At 38.7% G+C, this 14,350-nt stretch overlaps 1 protein-coding gene across 2 annotated transcripts; it reads right to left on the bottom strand.

Moving 5' to 3' along the window:
- Positions 1-244: 244 nt before the first annotated feature.
- lyn (LYN proto-oncogene, Src family tyrosine kinase) lies at positions 245-13,695 on the bottom strand. Of its 2 annotated transcripts, XM_058068390.1 has the most exons (13): positions 13,423-13,695; positions 11,702-11,778; positions 10,261-10,303; positions 10,014-10,119; positions 9,841-9,939; positions 8,166-8,269; positions 7,915-8,064; positions 6,062-6,214; positions 4,241-4,423; positions 4,080-4,156; positions 2,451-2,604; positions 2,208-2,339; positions 245-2,063 (listed from the first exon to the last, which is right to left on the bottom strand). In XM_058068390.1, exons 2-13 carry the CDS (start codon positions 11,771-11,773, stop codon positions 1,861-1,863), a joined length of 1,476 nt encoding a protein of 491 aa, XP_057924373.1. In that variant the 5' UTR covers positions 11,774-11,778; positions 13,423-13,695; the 3' UTR covers positions 245-1,860. The 2 variants fall into 2 exon arrangements, with proteins under 2 accessions (XP_057924373.1, XP_057924374.1); XM_058068391.1 differs by lacking the exon at positions 10,261-10,303.
- Positions 13,696-14,350: the final 655 nt, after the last annotated feature.

Here is a 14,350-nt window from a genome sequence, read left to right as displayed (position 1 = left end):
ATATAACGTACAAAGTGAGTGCAACATCCGGGTACTGGCAAGTGTACTGCCTCCTGTCGCGCATGCGTGCGAGCGAATTGAGACAAATTCTTAAAATGTATGACTCAATATTTTCTTGACAACCAATTTTAATTAAGCAAATGTAGAGAGACAACAGCTAAACCAAAAACATATTGAAATATGTATGTTTACTGTCGCCAAGTCCTCGATTAAATCAATAAATAAAAAACATTAACAGGCAAGTGTCAGTGATTTTACAAACAACGATATAATCTTTACATTAAGATTAAAAAAAGATAAATACAACAGGATACAGCATCATGAGATACAAGGACATATAACAATTGGTCAAGAAAACTTTATCCAAATCATCACAAACATGAAGGTGAGGTTTAACAATGATGTAAAAGTACTTTGCTAGTAGAAATAAATGGGACATGTTGGTTTACAAAGACTGAATAGAGAAACTGAAGTACTTCAATATGAAGCACGTGATATACTCTTGAAGAGATAATGACAAAACCAGCGTTTGAAGGAATCGTTCAAAAGGAGTTTTCACTGAATCGGGACTCACGGGTACTCTGTTGAAAAAGCAACGAATCGACTCCTTGCCTCAAATCAACTCTCCCTTCATAGCCTCCACATGAAACGAACAATTCACTCGCTCGACCCGTGACTCTCAGACTCACGAGTGCTCAATGAAGGCTCAGACTCATTTCACTGACACACGGGTACTTGATGAAGAATCGAGTTTTGAAACTCGAGTTTGACTCACGGGTGCTTAATAAAGGTTAAGGTTTCACTGACTCATTGGTACTTTCTGGAGACTCAAGTTTCACTGACTGACAAATGCTCAATGAAGACTTGTTTTGAGTCGCGGGTACTCTTTGAAGACTCCATTATGACTGACTCATGAGGACTCTTTGAAGGCTGGAGTTTCACTGACAAACAGGTCCTTGATAAAGACTCAAGTTCAAGTGACTCATGGGTACTTTTTGAAAACTCAAGTTTCAGTGACTCACGGGTACTCAATGGGGAGTCTTTTTTCAGTGACTCATGGGTACTCTTTCAAGACGAGTTTCAATGACTCACAAGTACTCAATGAAGACTCTTGTGTCAATGACTCACTGGTACTCGTTGAAGACTTGAGTTTTACTGACTCATGGGTACTCGAGGAAGACTCGAGTTTTGAGACTCGAGTTTGACTCACAGGTGCTTGATGAAGGTTAAAGTTTCACTGAATCGTTGGTACTCTTTGGAGACTCAAGTTTCACTGACTGACAAATGCTCAACGAAGACTTGTTTTGACTCGCAGGTACTCTTTGAAGAGTCCATTATGACTGACTCATGGGGACTCTTTGAAGACTGGAGTTTCACTGACAAACGGATCCTTGACAAAGACTCGAGTTCCACTGACTCACGGGTACTCAATGGGGAGTCTTTTTTAATGACTCATGGGTACTCTTTCAAGACGCGTTTCACTGACTCACAAGTACTCAATGGGGAGTCTTTTTTTAGTGACTCATGGGTACTCTTTTAAGATGCGTTTCACTGACTCACGAGTACTCAATGGAGAGTCTTTTTTTAGTGACTCATGGGTACTCTTTCAAGACGCGTTTCACTGACTCACAATTACTCTTGTGTCAATGACTCACTGGTACTCTTTGAAGACTTGAGTTTTACTGACTCACGGGTGCTTGATGAAGACTTGAGTATTACCAATGCATGGGTGCTCGACACGTATGATATAATATTAGATCTAATTACATGTGACTTAATGTATACATATATAATATCCTACACATTTGGATATTTGGTGTTTTTTTGGCGTTTGCCTCTTGCGTCACCAATCACCAGGTTCTACGGTTGATGCTGGTACTGTCCCTCCGTGGAAGTATAATAGTCGTCAAGGACACTCTGCATGTAGTCGAAGGTGGGCCTGTCGTCCGGCTTGCTCTTCCAGCATGACATCATGATGTGGTACAGTTCAGACGGGCAGTTTTGGGGGCAGGGCATCCGGTAGCCATGTTGCACCGATGACATCACCTCAGCTTTTGTCATACCTGGAGAAAATGCAGGTGTGAAAATATGAACATTTGACGTCTCGTCCACTTTTCGTCCTAAAAAATTGAGCTTTAAATCGTTTAAACCTTATTGCCGCCATTACTGCCTGGAATTAAGAATCAATGTGTTTATTTTGTGTTCACCTGGATACGGCATTTTACCAAAGGTGATAATCTCGTAGAGCAGAACGCCAAAGGACCACATATCTGATTTGATAGTGAAGGAGCTGTAGTTGATAGCCTCGGGAGCGGTCCACTTGATGGGGAACTTGGTTCCTGGAGGAGGACAAACACACCAATCAATGTGAGGGGGAATAGTTTTCTGGACCAAAATACCGTCTTGACTCATCACTGAAGCAGATGAAAGTACGCAAAAGACACACATACCTTCCCTGGCGGTGTACTCGTCATCACTTATCACTCTTGCCAGGCCAAAATCTGCAATTTTACACAACAGATTCTCCGACACGAGAACATTTGCTGCTCTCAGGTCTCTGTGGATATAGTTCTTCTTCTCTATGTATGCCATGCCTTCTGAGATCTGTAATGAGGTGAGGAGAAAAGAAGGTCAATACCGATTAGTAGGGTCGCACAATCATTATACGATAAATAGCTCAGATCACAAAAGAGTACCCATGAGTCATTAAAAAAAGACTCCCCATTGAGTACTTGTGAGTCAGTGAAACGCGTCTTGAAAGAGTACCAATGAGTCACTAAAAAAAAGACTCCCCATTGAGTACCCATGAGTCAGTGGAAGACGAGTCTTTGTCAAGGACCCGTTTGTCAGTGAAACTTCAGTCCCCATTAGTCAGTCATAATGGAGTCTTCAAAGAGTACCCGTGAGTCAAAACAAGTCTTCGTTGAGCATTTGTCTGTCGGTGAAACTTGAGTCTCCAAAGAGTACCAATGAGTCATTGACACAAGAGTCTTCATTGAGTACTCGTGAGTCATTGAAACGCGTCTTGAAAGAGTACCCATGAGTCACTGAAAAAAGACTCCCCATTGAGTACCTATGAGTCGGTGAAACTTGAGTTTTCAAAAAGTACCCTTGAGTCACTTGAACTCGAGTCTATGTCAAGGATCCGTTTATCAGTGAAACTACAGCCTTCAAAGAGTCCCCATGAGTCAGTCATAATGGAGTCTTCAAAGAGTACCCGCAAGTCAAAACAAGTCTTCGTTGAGCATTTGTCAGTCGGTGAAACTTGACTCTCCAAAGAGTACCAATGAGTCAGTGAAACTTTAACCTTCATCAAGCATCTGTGAGTCAAACTCGAGTCTCGAAACTCGAGTCTTCATCAAGCACCAGTGAGTCAGTAAAACTCAAGTGTTCAAAGAGTACCAGTGAGTCATTGACACAAGAGTCTTCATTGAGTACTTGTGAGTCATTGAAACGCGTCTTGAAAGAGTACCCATGAGTCACTAAAAAAAGACTCCCTTTAACCTTCATCAAGCACCTGTGAGTCAAACTCGACTCTTGAAACTCGAGACTTCATCAAGCACCCGTGAGTCAGTAAAACTCGAGTCTTCAAAGAGTACCAGTGAGTCATTGACACAAGAGTCCTCGTGAGTCATTGAAACGCGTCTTGAGAGAGTACTCCCCATTAAGTACCTGTGAGTCAGTGAAACTTGAGTTTTCAAAAAGTACCCATGAGTCAGTGGAACTCGAGTCTTTGTCAAGGACCCGTTTGTCAGTGAACCTCCAGTCTTCAAAGAGTCCCCATGAGTCAGTCATAATGGAGTCTTCAAAGAGTACCCGTGAGTCAAAACTCCCCATTAAGTACCTGTGAGTCAGTGAAACTTGAGTTTTCAAAAAGTACCCATGAATCAGTGGATCTCTAGTCTTTGTCAAGGACCCATTTGTCAGTGAAACTCCAGCCTTCAAAGAGTCCCACAAAAAGGCCAGATTACTCGTACTGTACTTTATACTCCACTAATGACTAAGAAACATCTACATTTAGTGTATTACTAAGGAATATTCCTGTGGAGCAAGATGATGAGATGCTGTGTAGGAATCACCTGTGCTGAGAAATCAATAAGCTTTGGCAGTTGTAATTTGCACCCGGCGTCGCTCTTCAGGAAGTCTAGTAGGCTCCCTAACATCCACAGAAGAAAAGAACCAACGACCTGATCAATATTTGCACCACCAAGCGTCTACTTTGTGCCATGACGTTGTTTACCATTGGCCATGAATTCAGTGATGATGTAAATGGGTTGCGTCTTGGTCACAACAGCATAGAGACGCACCAGCCTGTCATGTTGCAGCGTCTTCATGACGTTTGCTTCCTCCATGAAGGCTTCCACCGTCATGGTGCCTGGCTTCAGGGTCTTTACCGCTACTTTGGTTGTGTTGTTGTAGTAAGCTGATGATGGAAACGGAAAAGGCCATAAATACAATACCAGTACATCCACGCTGTCTTAGCTTCTAAGACGCCCGCGAATACACATAAATAGTTGCAAAATCTACAATCATTATATTATATTATATTATATTATATTATATTATATTATATTATATTATATTATATTATATTATATTATATTATATTATATTATATTATATTATATTATATTATATTATATTATATTATATTATATTATATTATATTATATTATATTATATTATATTATATTATATTATATTATATTATATTATATTATATTATATTATATTATATTATATTATATTATATTATATTATATTATATTATATTATATTATATTATATTATATTATATTATATTATATTATGTTGTGTTGTGTTGTGTTGTGTTGTTTTGGTGTGTTGTGGTGTGTTGTCTTGTGTTGTGTTGTGTTGTGTTGTGTATGTTTGTATATTATATTTTTGTATGTATATTATATTATATTATACATTGTACATTTTTTGTATGTATATTATATTATATTTTATATTTATATTATATTATTACACTATTATACTATTATTTATATTTATTATATTATTATACTATTATATTATATTATATTATATTATATTATATTATATTATATTATATTATATTATATTATATTATATTATATTATATTATATTATATTATATTATATTATATTATATTATATTATATTATATTATATTATTATATTATATTATATTATATTATATTATATTATATTATATTATTATATATTATATTATTACATTATTAAATTATATTATATATTTGTATATCTATTATTATATATTATATTATTACATTATTATACTATTATATTATATTTATTATATTTATTATATTGTATTAATATAATTATGAGAAGGAAGTTAAGTTGCTAAAAAACCAACAGCAGCAGAAACTGAAATAATTTTACCCAAATAAAGTTTTTTAACAAAAAAAAATCCTTTCTGTTTGTGTGATTTTCAGTTTTTCGTTTATGCGATTGTAATTTTGCATATAGTTTTTGTTAGAAAGCCCATAATTTACATAGTTTTTGTTACTTATAGTATTCAGCTTTGGTCGTTGTTTTGTCCTACTGTGTTCGACGGTCAGTAAACGCACCACAGTGCGCTGTTGCGTCGGTTGAGCTATTTATGACTTCTTTGACGCTTTTTTGAGCCTTATTTACCATTTACCCGGGTTGATGCTGTGTGTGAATGAATATAGGTGAGTTTTTAGTTCCATTGTGGGAGCTGTGGAGTTGTTTGTGATCCTTTTTTGCTAAGTGACGCTCCTGTGTTTATTGATGCTAACAGTAGCATTCAAGCTAACTGTATGACCAACTATTGTTCTAATTAGCTTCATATTTACTTAATTTCCTTGTTGATTTCTGTATGTAATGTACCTTTGGCTCATTATTATGTTTATGTAATATGAGTTATGTTAATTTACTTATCATTTATTTGTGTATTTGTTATTGTATGTATGTTGTTATAGTACCATAGCAACAGATGACAACCTGCTGTGTTCTTTGACTTGAAGCAACCCTCTCCGTTTCAGTTTCGGAACAGATTGCTCGGAACTAGGAATGATTCTCTACGCACCCATCCAGACTTCTCCAAACTGCCCTGCTCCGAGCTTCTTCACCATCTTTATGGACTCTTTGGAAATCTCCCAGGCATCTTTATCCCACGGCTTCTGAGCTTTGGGTTTCACACACGGACGGTCCAGTTTACGACATAGGCCGTCTGCTTTGTCTGGAAAACATACAAAAACATTAACGCACAATCAGGCATCAATTCAGTTCAAAGTAGGGATCGACCGATAACAAATATTACAGGTCTCATGTTTAAACAAATATTTATTGAAATGTAAATACTGAACACAGTAGGATTTAGCTTTCTTAAACACACATTTAAACGGTATATCAGCATTAAAAGGAATAAATATTCAACCATGTGCAAAACATTTCTGTCGTAGTTTAAATTTATCTAGCATTGATGTGATGACTGCTCCTCCGCAGCGTGACGCGCACCCCACTCCTCCACCCCCCGCTTCCACACACACAAACGCATCACACTGACACAATTTAGTACGATATATAAAACATTTCTCTCATCATTAAAGTTTGTGTTGTGCACTACATCAACAGCTCCTAATTCCAACGGTAGGCACTTTTAAAGATGAAGCATTCAGCAGCATTCCTGGTTTTCAGACCCACAAACTAAACTATACAGTAAACCTCGGATATATCGGAAATCCGATCACAACGGACAGATAAAAAAGAACCGATTTTTCTCTAATGCATTTCCAATAAAAAATCATTGCATATATCGGATTTTTTATAACGGATTTCGCCTATTTCGGACAAAATCTCCAGTCCCGTTCCAATGCATTTCCATTAAATTTCCCTCGCATATATCGGATGGCCGCATCGTTATGCTAATCTTGTTGATGTCACTGGCTATTGTCTTTCTCCTGGCTCCAGATTTAGGACAAATATAAAAGTGAGTGACGTCAATAATACTAGCACAGCAGTGAATGAGATCTTAACCTCACTATTGGAAATAACATAGGCCTGACGGGCGTAACAGGGCCTAGCTTAATTAACAATTTGTTATGCTCAGAGTCCAATAAAGTTAAATTCTCATTACCTTACGTCTCTTTTCATTGCCCAGTCCAGGTACATTGGAAACATAGTCAAGGAAGTGCCTTTTTATAACGGATAAAATCCGATTTACGCATATACCGGATATAAATCCGATATATGCGTAAAACGGACATTTTCCGGTATACGCATATAACGGATTTCGCTTATATCGGACAAAACCAGTGGGAACAATCGAATCCGATATATCCGAGGTTTACTGTAGTTCGTCAGTTTGTAGTTAAAGTTGCATAGTTGTTCATTCTTGTTCTGCTCAACTAGTGAGAGTGCTTTTATTCGTGTGTTGCGTTGGTATGTGATGTTTTTGGGATTTTCTTGTCGTCACACCGTGACTTAAACCGTTATGCCTAGCGATCACACAGTGAAATGTGATGGGTTTAGTAAGGTGTAAAAAGCAAGCTAATCTTTTTACTTGTGAAAACGCGCCCTTGATGTGATTCATCAACAGTGGGGATGGGGTACTCTGCCGCCTGGGCAACACAAAGCTGCCCCGGCGGATGCCTGACTGTAAATCATGCGGCGGAAAAATACATCGGCGAACCCACGCACGAATTGGCCGATACCGATTCAAGGAAAAAACACAAATATCGGCCTGATATATCGTCCGGACGATGTATCGGTCAATCCTTAGTTCAAAGTTCCCCTGTGGGACCTGGACCTTCTTCGCTTTCTCACATTTCCACAAGAAGCTTAGGTGTTCAGACTGAGAAATGCAAGGACAGAACTATGTCCTGAAGACCATAATTCACTAATACAGTAAAGAGGTCCCACTGTTGAAGATACACTCACTGTGATAGTGTTTGATCATGGTGTTGATATCAGTGAAGGAGATCTTTGGAGAGATGTAGAAACCGCCGTTATCCAGCATCCTGATCTTATAGTGTTTGACTGATTCTGTCTCGTCAACGTCCAAATCTCGCATGGACAATGAGTAGCTCCCTTTGGGTGGAAAAACGTGAAAAAAAGGCTGAACAAAAGTTGAAGTTGAAGGTGTAAAATATTTATTGATGTGCCTCACCGTGACATTGTCATCTCCGTACCTTTTGATGTTTCACTTTCCCTGATAAGAAAGGCCCCGGGTTTGTTTGCCGGCGCCAGCAGCTGCCTCTCAGCATCCTTTCTTGTGATGTCCTTGAAAAACCACCTACACAAGACAGTACAGTACACACTAGCTGGGGAGGAACTGACTCCTTTGGGTTTTGGTGATAAAAACGGAAAAATATTTGTCCCCCCAGGTTCTTATCCTTCTCCAGGAGAAGCTCTTCCAGTTTGTTGTAAAAGCCAAATCACTTTGACCCAGTTTGGATACGTTTTTTTTCAATCCATCCATGATTTATATAGCATTGTATGCTCCTCAGGCAAGCCTTTGGGACCGGTTCTGAGGGGGGGTGTATCAACACACCAGACTAAGACCAAGACTAAAAGCAACGTCCACCCACTGAACAAGACCTGAATTGTCTCAACAGATACTCCCAAGCTTGCAAGGACTTCCGACTCACTATTAACCCGGAAAAAGACCAAGCCAGACCAGGAGAAGACCTAGTACAACTGGCCTAGGAACGCCCAAGGATCCGCAAGGAGGAACTGGACTAAGTAACAGAACATTTTTCACAAGTAAGAAACTTCCTTTTGAGACTCTGGTTCCGTGTTATTCGGCCCAAACTGGGACCCTGGTAGATGCCCTAAAAGATTCTACCAGGGTTCTACCAGGTTGGACTAAGGGGGAACCTCTACACAAAATTGGAGTCGTCCCGGTCCCAGTCCCAGTCCCAGTTTATTGTTACACCGAGGACCGTGGATGTCAGTCACCATGATTGTTTAGTTTAAGATTAATTAATCAAAGTTCCCGGCTGCACGGTGCTAAAGTGGTTAGCGTGCAAACCTCACAGCTAGGAGACCAGGGTTCAATTCCACCCTCGGCAATCTCAGCATGTTCTCCCCGTGCATGCGTGGGTTTTCTCCGGGTACTCCGGTTTCCTCCCACATTCCGAAAACATGCTAGGTTAATTAGCGACACCAAATTATCCATAGGTATGAATGTGAGTGTGAATGGTTGTTTGTCTATATGTGCCCTGTGATTGGCTGGCCACCAGTCCAGGGTGTACCCGCGACCCTCGTGAGGATAAGCGACATAGAAAATGGATGGGTGGAAAAATAGTAAAGATTTAGTACAGGGGTGGGCAAACTACGGCCCGGGGGCCACATCCGGCCCGCCAAGTGTTTGAATACGGCCCGCTCGTTCTTGTATTGTAAAGTACTGAATTTAAACTTAACATACAACCTTGCAGGGCTGCATGGCGGACGAGTGGTTAGCGCGCAGACCTCACAGCTAGGAGACCCGAGTTCAATTCCACCCTCTGCAATCTCTGTATGGAGTTTGCATGTTCTTACCATGCATGTGTGGGTTTCTCCCACATTCCAAAAACATGCTAGGTTAATTAGCGACTCCAAATTGTCCATAGGTATGAATGTGAGTGTGAATGGTTGTTTGTCTATATGTGCCCTGTGATTGGCTGGCCACCAGTCCAGGGTGTACCCCGCCTCTCGCCCGAAGACAGCTGGGATAGGCTCCAGCACCCCCACGACCCTTGTGAGGATAAGCGGTAGAAAATGAATGAATGAATGAAAGTTCCCAAAGAACAGTGAAAGTTGACAGAGTGTACCCTCCCACCATATTTGTTTACACATCAAGGACAGTTCGGCAGACAGACTCACTGCTCCGTTTCCATGGTGTCTGTTTGGGCAACGTAATTGGATGGGATGAAGCCCTGTTTGTCAGATGTCAGCAGCTTTGCTTTCCACCATTCGCCGTGCCTGTAGTGAGCAGTCAAATGTTTGTTTTCATGTGGGAAGTGAGTGTAGCGTCGCACGTGAAGATGACTACTCACTCCTCCAGGATTGTCATCTTTTCTCCTTTCTTGAATCCGAGGTCGTCGGGGTGCACAGCTTCATACGGGTAAAGGCCCACCACTGTTTTGCCAATCTTGCTTTGCTCTTATCAAGGACAGACGCAGTGTCAATCAAGTGTTACACTGTGGTATTACAAAGGGAATTCATTCAACGGTGTTTAACAAATTTAAGCTAAAGCTAAATCATGTCAGAGGCCCTTTAAAAAGAAGCGAGGCTAAAACTTACCCTCAATCTTCTGAAACACCTGACCAGGCAGCAGGCAGTTATTCTGCAACAGCAGACAGGTATGTTATTTTTTTTTGTCTGCCATTACCATTACAATGTTGTTTGCCGTCTGAGCCCCATTTAGCAGGACAAAAACCTGGTCCTCAATCAGTATTTATAGGAACTCATACATGTACAGGAGATCCCCGCAAAACAACCACTAAGTCATACGGCCATTTTTGATGCACATCTCGACACATGTCCAGAACCCTCCCCTTCTCCTCTCCATCACTCGCCACCCAATCCAGGTTAAAGACCAAAATATACCCAAAATATATATAAAAAAACCTGTTTACCACCTTTGATATATGCTTTTAACCATGCTTAGAGCCCTCTAGACATGAAATAGCACCCCTATAGTCACCGTCATACCCTCATTACACACTATAGTACTATAGTAGACATAATAAGAGACCATAAGACATATAAAACATGTTTTCCACCTTCTATATATCCTTTTTTACCATGATTAGAGCCCTCTAGATATGAAATAACACCCCTACAATGACTTTTACACTGCTATTACCCAATATAGTAGACATAATAAGAGAACATAAGGCATATAAAACATGTTTACCACCTTCTATATGTCCTTTTTTACCATGATTAGAGCCCTCTAGATATGAAATAACACCCCTACAATGACTTTTACACTATTACCCAATAGAAGAGAACATAAGACATATAAAACATGCACCGAAATTTCGTTGTATGCAATAAAATGACAATAAAGGCGATTCTGATTTTGATTCTACTCCTTATCTGGGAATCTTTCCATCTCCGGAATAATTTAAGGAATTTAGTCATGAAAGAACAACTGTTACGCAATCACAGATCAATTTCACCCCTTCTTTAGTGAAATTGGAGTTCATTCTACAGTACAATTTCCCCACTTCTGGGGGTCCCAAAACCCCCAAAACATAGAAAAATGTGCTTTGTTTGTATCTGTGTGTCCCTGTGTCTCTTCAGGTTGGTCGTTTCTTGAATTAAGTTCACAAATTGATTTCACGAGGATCACAGTGCACGTTTCAGCTCACATTATCGCTATCTTTCACAATGTGACTCTGATTCCTTGTGCTCGTGAATCATCTTACATTATCGTTCATTAGCGGTGAGTAATACAGTTTACACTTGGGGCTGGATCTCATCTTGCAATGTCGAAAAGTCTTAATTTAGCAAGAAATGTTATGAAAGAACAACTGTTATGCAAACAAAGGTCAATTTGATCCCTTTAGTGCAATTAGAGTTCATTCTACACTATAGTTCTTTACTTTGGGGGGGTCGCAAAACCCCCAAAATTAACAATAATGTCAGTTGTTTGTTTGTTGAGAATGGGAGGGTTTTTAGGCTGGATGGAGTATCATCGTGTCCAAAAGTGACTTATAACTCCCGTGTTCAATACCGTGTGCTGGCCAGTCTTCTCCTCAGCAGCCTCGCCCAGCCTTCGGTTCAGCGCGGACTCGATGCAGCCCATGACGTCTGCATGAGGAAGTGAGAGAAAGTGTAACAGAAAAACAAACGGTTGCACCTGCATTTCTGAGATGACATTTTCAATATTTGATTGTCTTCATATATGCTGTAACAGAAATACATGTCATAGATTGTGTTTATGATCATTAAATGTGAGAAAAATCGATATTCTCCCTCACTGGGAGCAAATAGGATAATAATGTAAGAATGAAGACAAAATAAGACGGGAATTAAATCATAATTAGAAGAAGAAAGTTTACAAGACTTAAAGATAATTTAAATGGAAATATTAAGATAAAAAAGCATGAGAAAAAAGTAGTATATTCATATACTATATATTCATATATATATTCATATTCAATAATGTCACTTTATAAATATTTTTAGTATGAATATTAAAGTAAAAACATAATAAATATAAATATAGAAAAATAAATATAATAAATATTAAATAAAAAAGTCTTGTTATTGTGAGAAACAAACAAAACAAATAATACGAGAATAAAGTCGAATGGGTAGAAAGACATAATTAAAATTGACAAGAAAAAAGTAAAAAAAATAAAATAAAATCAGACAAAAAAGGCAACAACAGAAATGAAAAAAAAACCTTAAATAATAAATATTAAATAAAAAAGTCTTGTTATTGTGAGAAACAAACAAAACAAATAATATGAGAATAAAGTCAAATGCGTATTACAGGAAGAAAGACATAATTAAAATTGATGAGAAAAAAGTAAAAAAAAATAAAATAAAATCATACAAAAAAGGCAACAACAGAAATGAAAAAAAACTTACATAACTATTAAAAAAAAGTAAAAATATTACAAAAAGACATACAGACATACAACATGCTCGGTCATTAGCGTAATGCAAATGTGCAATATTTCCATCACTGCCTCTGTTACTACCTCAATCATATTTATTTATTTAACAACCCAATACAATACATATTCATTATTACAGTCATTATTTGCACTGTGACCCATTTATCATTGCACTAAAATTAATATATCTGCAATATGTCTGCTCCTGCGCAATACTATGTGTATATTTTGGATATCTTATATATATATCTTGTATATATCTTGTTAAATTGTCTTTTTTACTCTACTTTTATATACTTTTTTTTTTTAACTTGACGACTGCACTGAAAGGAGAAGCTCTCCAATCTTGTTGTACATCTTGTATAAAGACAATAAAGGCCATTCCATTTAAAAAAAAAGTAATATTTTAACAGGAAAAAGAAAATAAAAAATATATTATAATTGTAATCTTATGAGTAAAAGATAAGAGAATACAGAAATAGAGTCATGCCTCTGGTTAGGTTTTTTGCCAGTCAGCAAACAGCCGGAAAAGTGAGGAGGTGTATGCACACGGCACGGCACGCTATGCTACACAGTGACCACCACAACACTAACTTCCTCCTTCAGCAGTGCACTAAGTCAAGGCCCGTAGTTAAAGAAAAGAAAGGACTCTTCATCAGGTTCTACTTTCTGCTAACCCAAACTGTGTGCCGTGAGAAAGTGGGGGTGGGGGGTCAGTGATAACATCTCTGCAAGGTGTGACACCTAACAATCCATCCATGGCGCAGCACACAATGACCCTATGTTCCTCTCCCCCCTCCCTCCCTTATCCCCCTCACATTGTGCTTACCTCTCGCTGTGCCAGCAAGCCGTTAATCCACCGTGGACGTGCTCACGGGTCGCCGGTTTTCCTGTGTGGGTTTTCCACCGGACCGGCCCACTTGCCGCTGGTCCGCTGGTGTTGGTCCTGACAGGCGGGTTGCCCCCCCCCCAGAATGAGGAACTCTACAGAAACGGGCTGGGTATCTTTCTTCCTCATTCAAACTTCCTGGTCCAATTGTCTAATGATTATTTGCATAATCAGTGACACACAAGCTACAGCTAGCACACACACACACACACAAGCTACACAGTCATCTACCAATGTAAATATTAACCAATGACAACACAGTCATCTACCATATTAGCCAATGACAACACAGTCATCTACCATATTAGCCAATGACAACACAGTCATCTACCCAATGTAAATATTAGCCAATGACAACACAGTCATCTACCAATGTAAATATTAGCCAATGACAACACAGTCATCTACCAATATAAATATTAGTCAATGACAACACAGTCATCTACCAATGTAAATATTAGCCAATGACAACACGGTCATCTACCCAATGTAAGTATTAGCCAATGACAACACAGTCATCTACCATATTAGCCAATGACAACACAGTCATCTACCCAATGTAAATATTAGCCAATGACAACACAGTCATCTACCAATGTAAATATTAGCCAATGACAACACAGTCATCTACCAATGTAAATATTAGCCAATGACAACACAGTCATCTACCCAATGTAAATATTAGCCAATGACAACAAAGTCATCTACCAATGTAAGTATCAGCCTATGACAACACAGTCATCTACCAATATAAATATTAGCCAATGACAACACAGTCATCTACCATATTAGCCAATGACAACACAGTCATCTACCCAATGTTATTAGCCAATGACAACACAGTCATATAACAAATGTAAATATTAGC

The sequence above is a fragment of the Doryrhamphus excisus genome, chromosome 3 (assembly GCF_030265055.1).
Source record: "Doryrhamphus excisus isolate RoL2022-K1 chromosome 3, RoL_Dexc_1.0, whole genome shotgun sequence".
NCBI classification, from domain to species: Eukaryota; Metazoa; Chordata; class Actinopteri; order Syngnathiformes; family Syngnathidae; genus Doryrhamphus; species Doryrhamphus excisus.
Note: the sequence above shows the minus strand (reverse complement) of the source record. Positions and strands in the feature narration are given on the sequence as shown.

Coding starts and splice junctions, on each gene's coding strand:
- lyn (XM_058068390.1), bottom strand. CDS start 11,773: ATGGGCTGCATCGAGTCCGCGCTGAACCGAAGGCTGGGCGAGGCTGCT. Junction 9,940..10,013: donor AAGATGACAATCCTGGAGGA/GTGAGTAGTCAT, acceptor TGCTCACTACAG/GCACGGCGAATGGTGGAAAG. Junction 2,064..2,207: donor TGGTAAAATGCCGTATCCAG/GTGAACACAAAA, acceptor CATTTTCTCCAG/GTATGACAAAAGCTGAGGTG.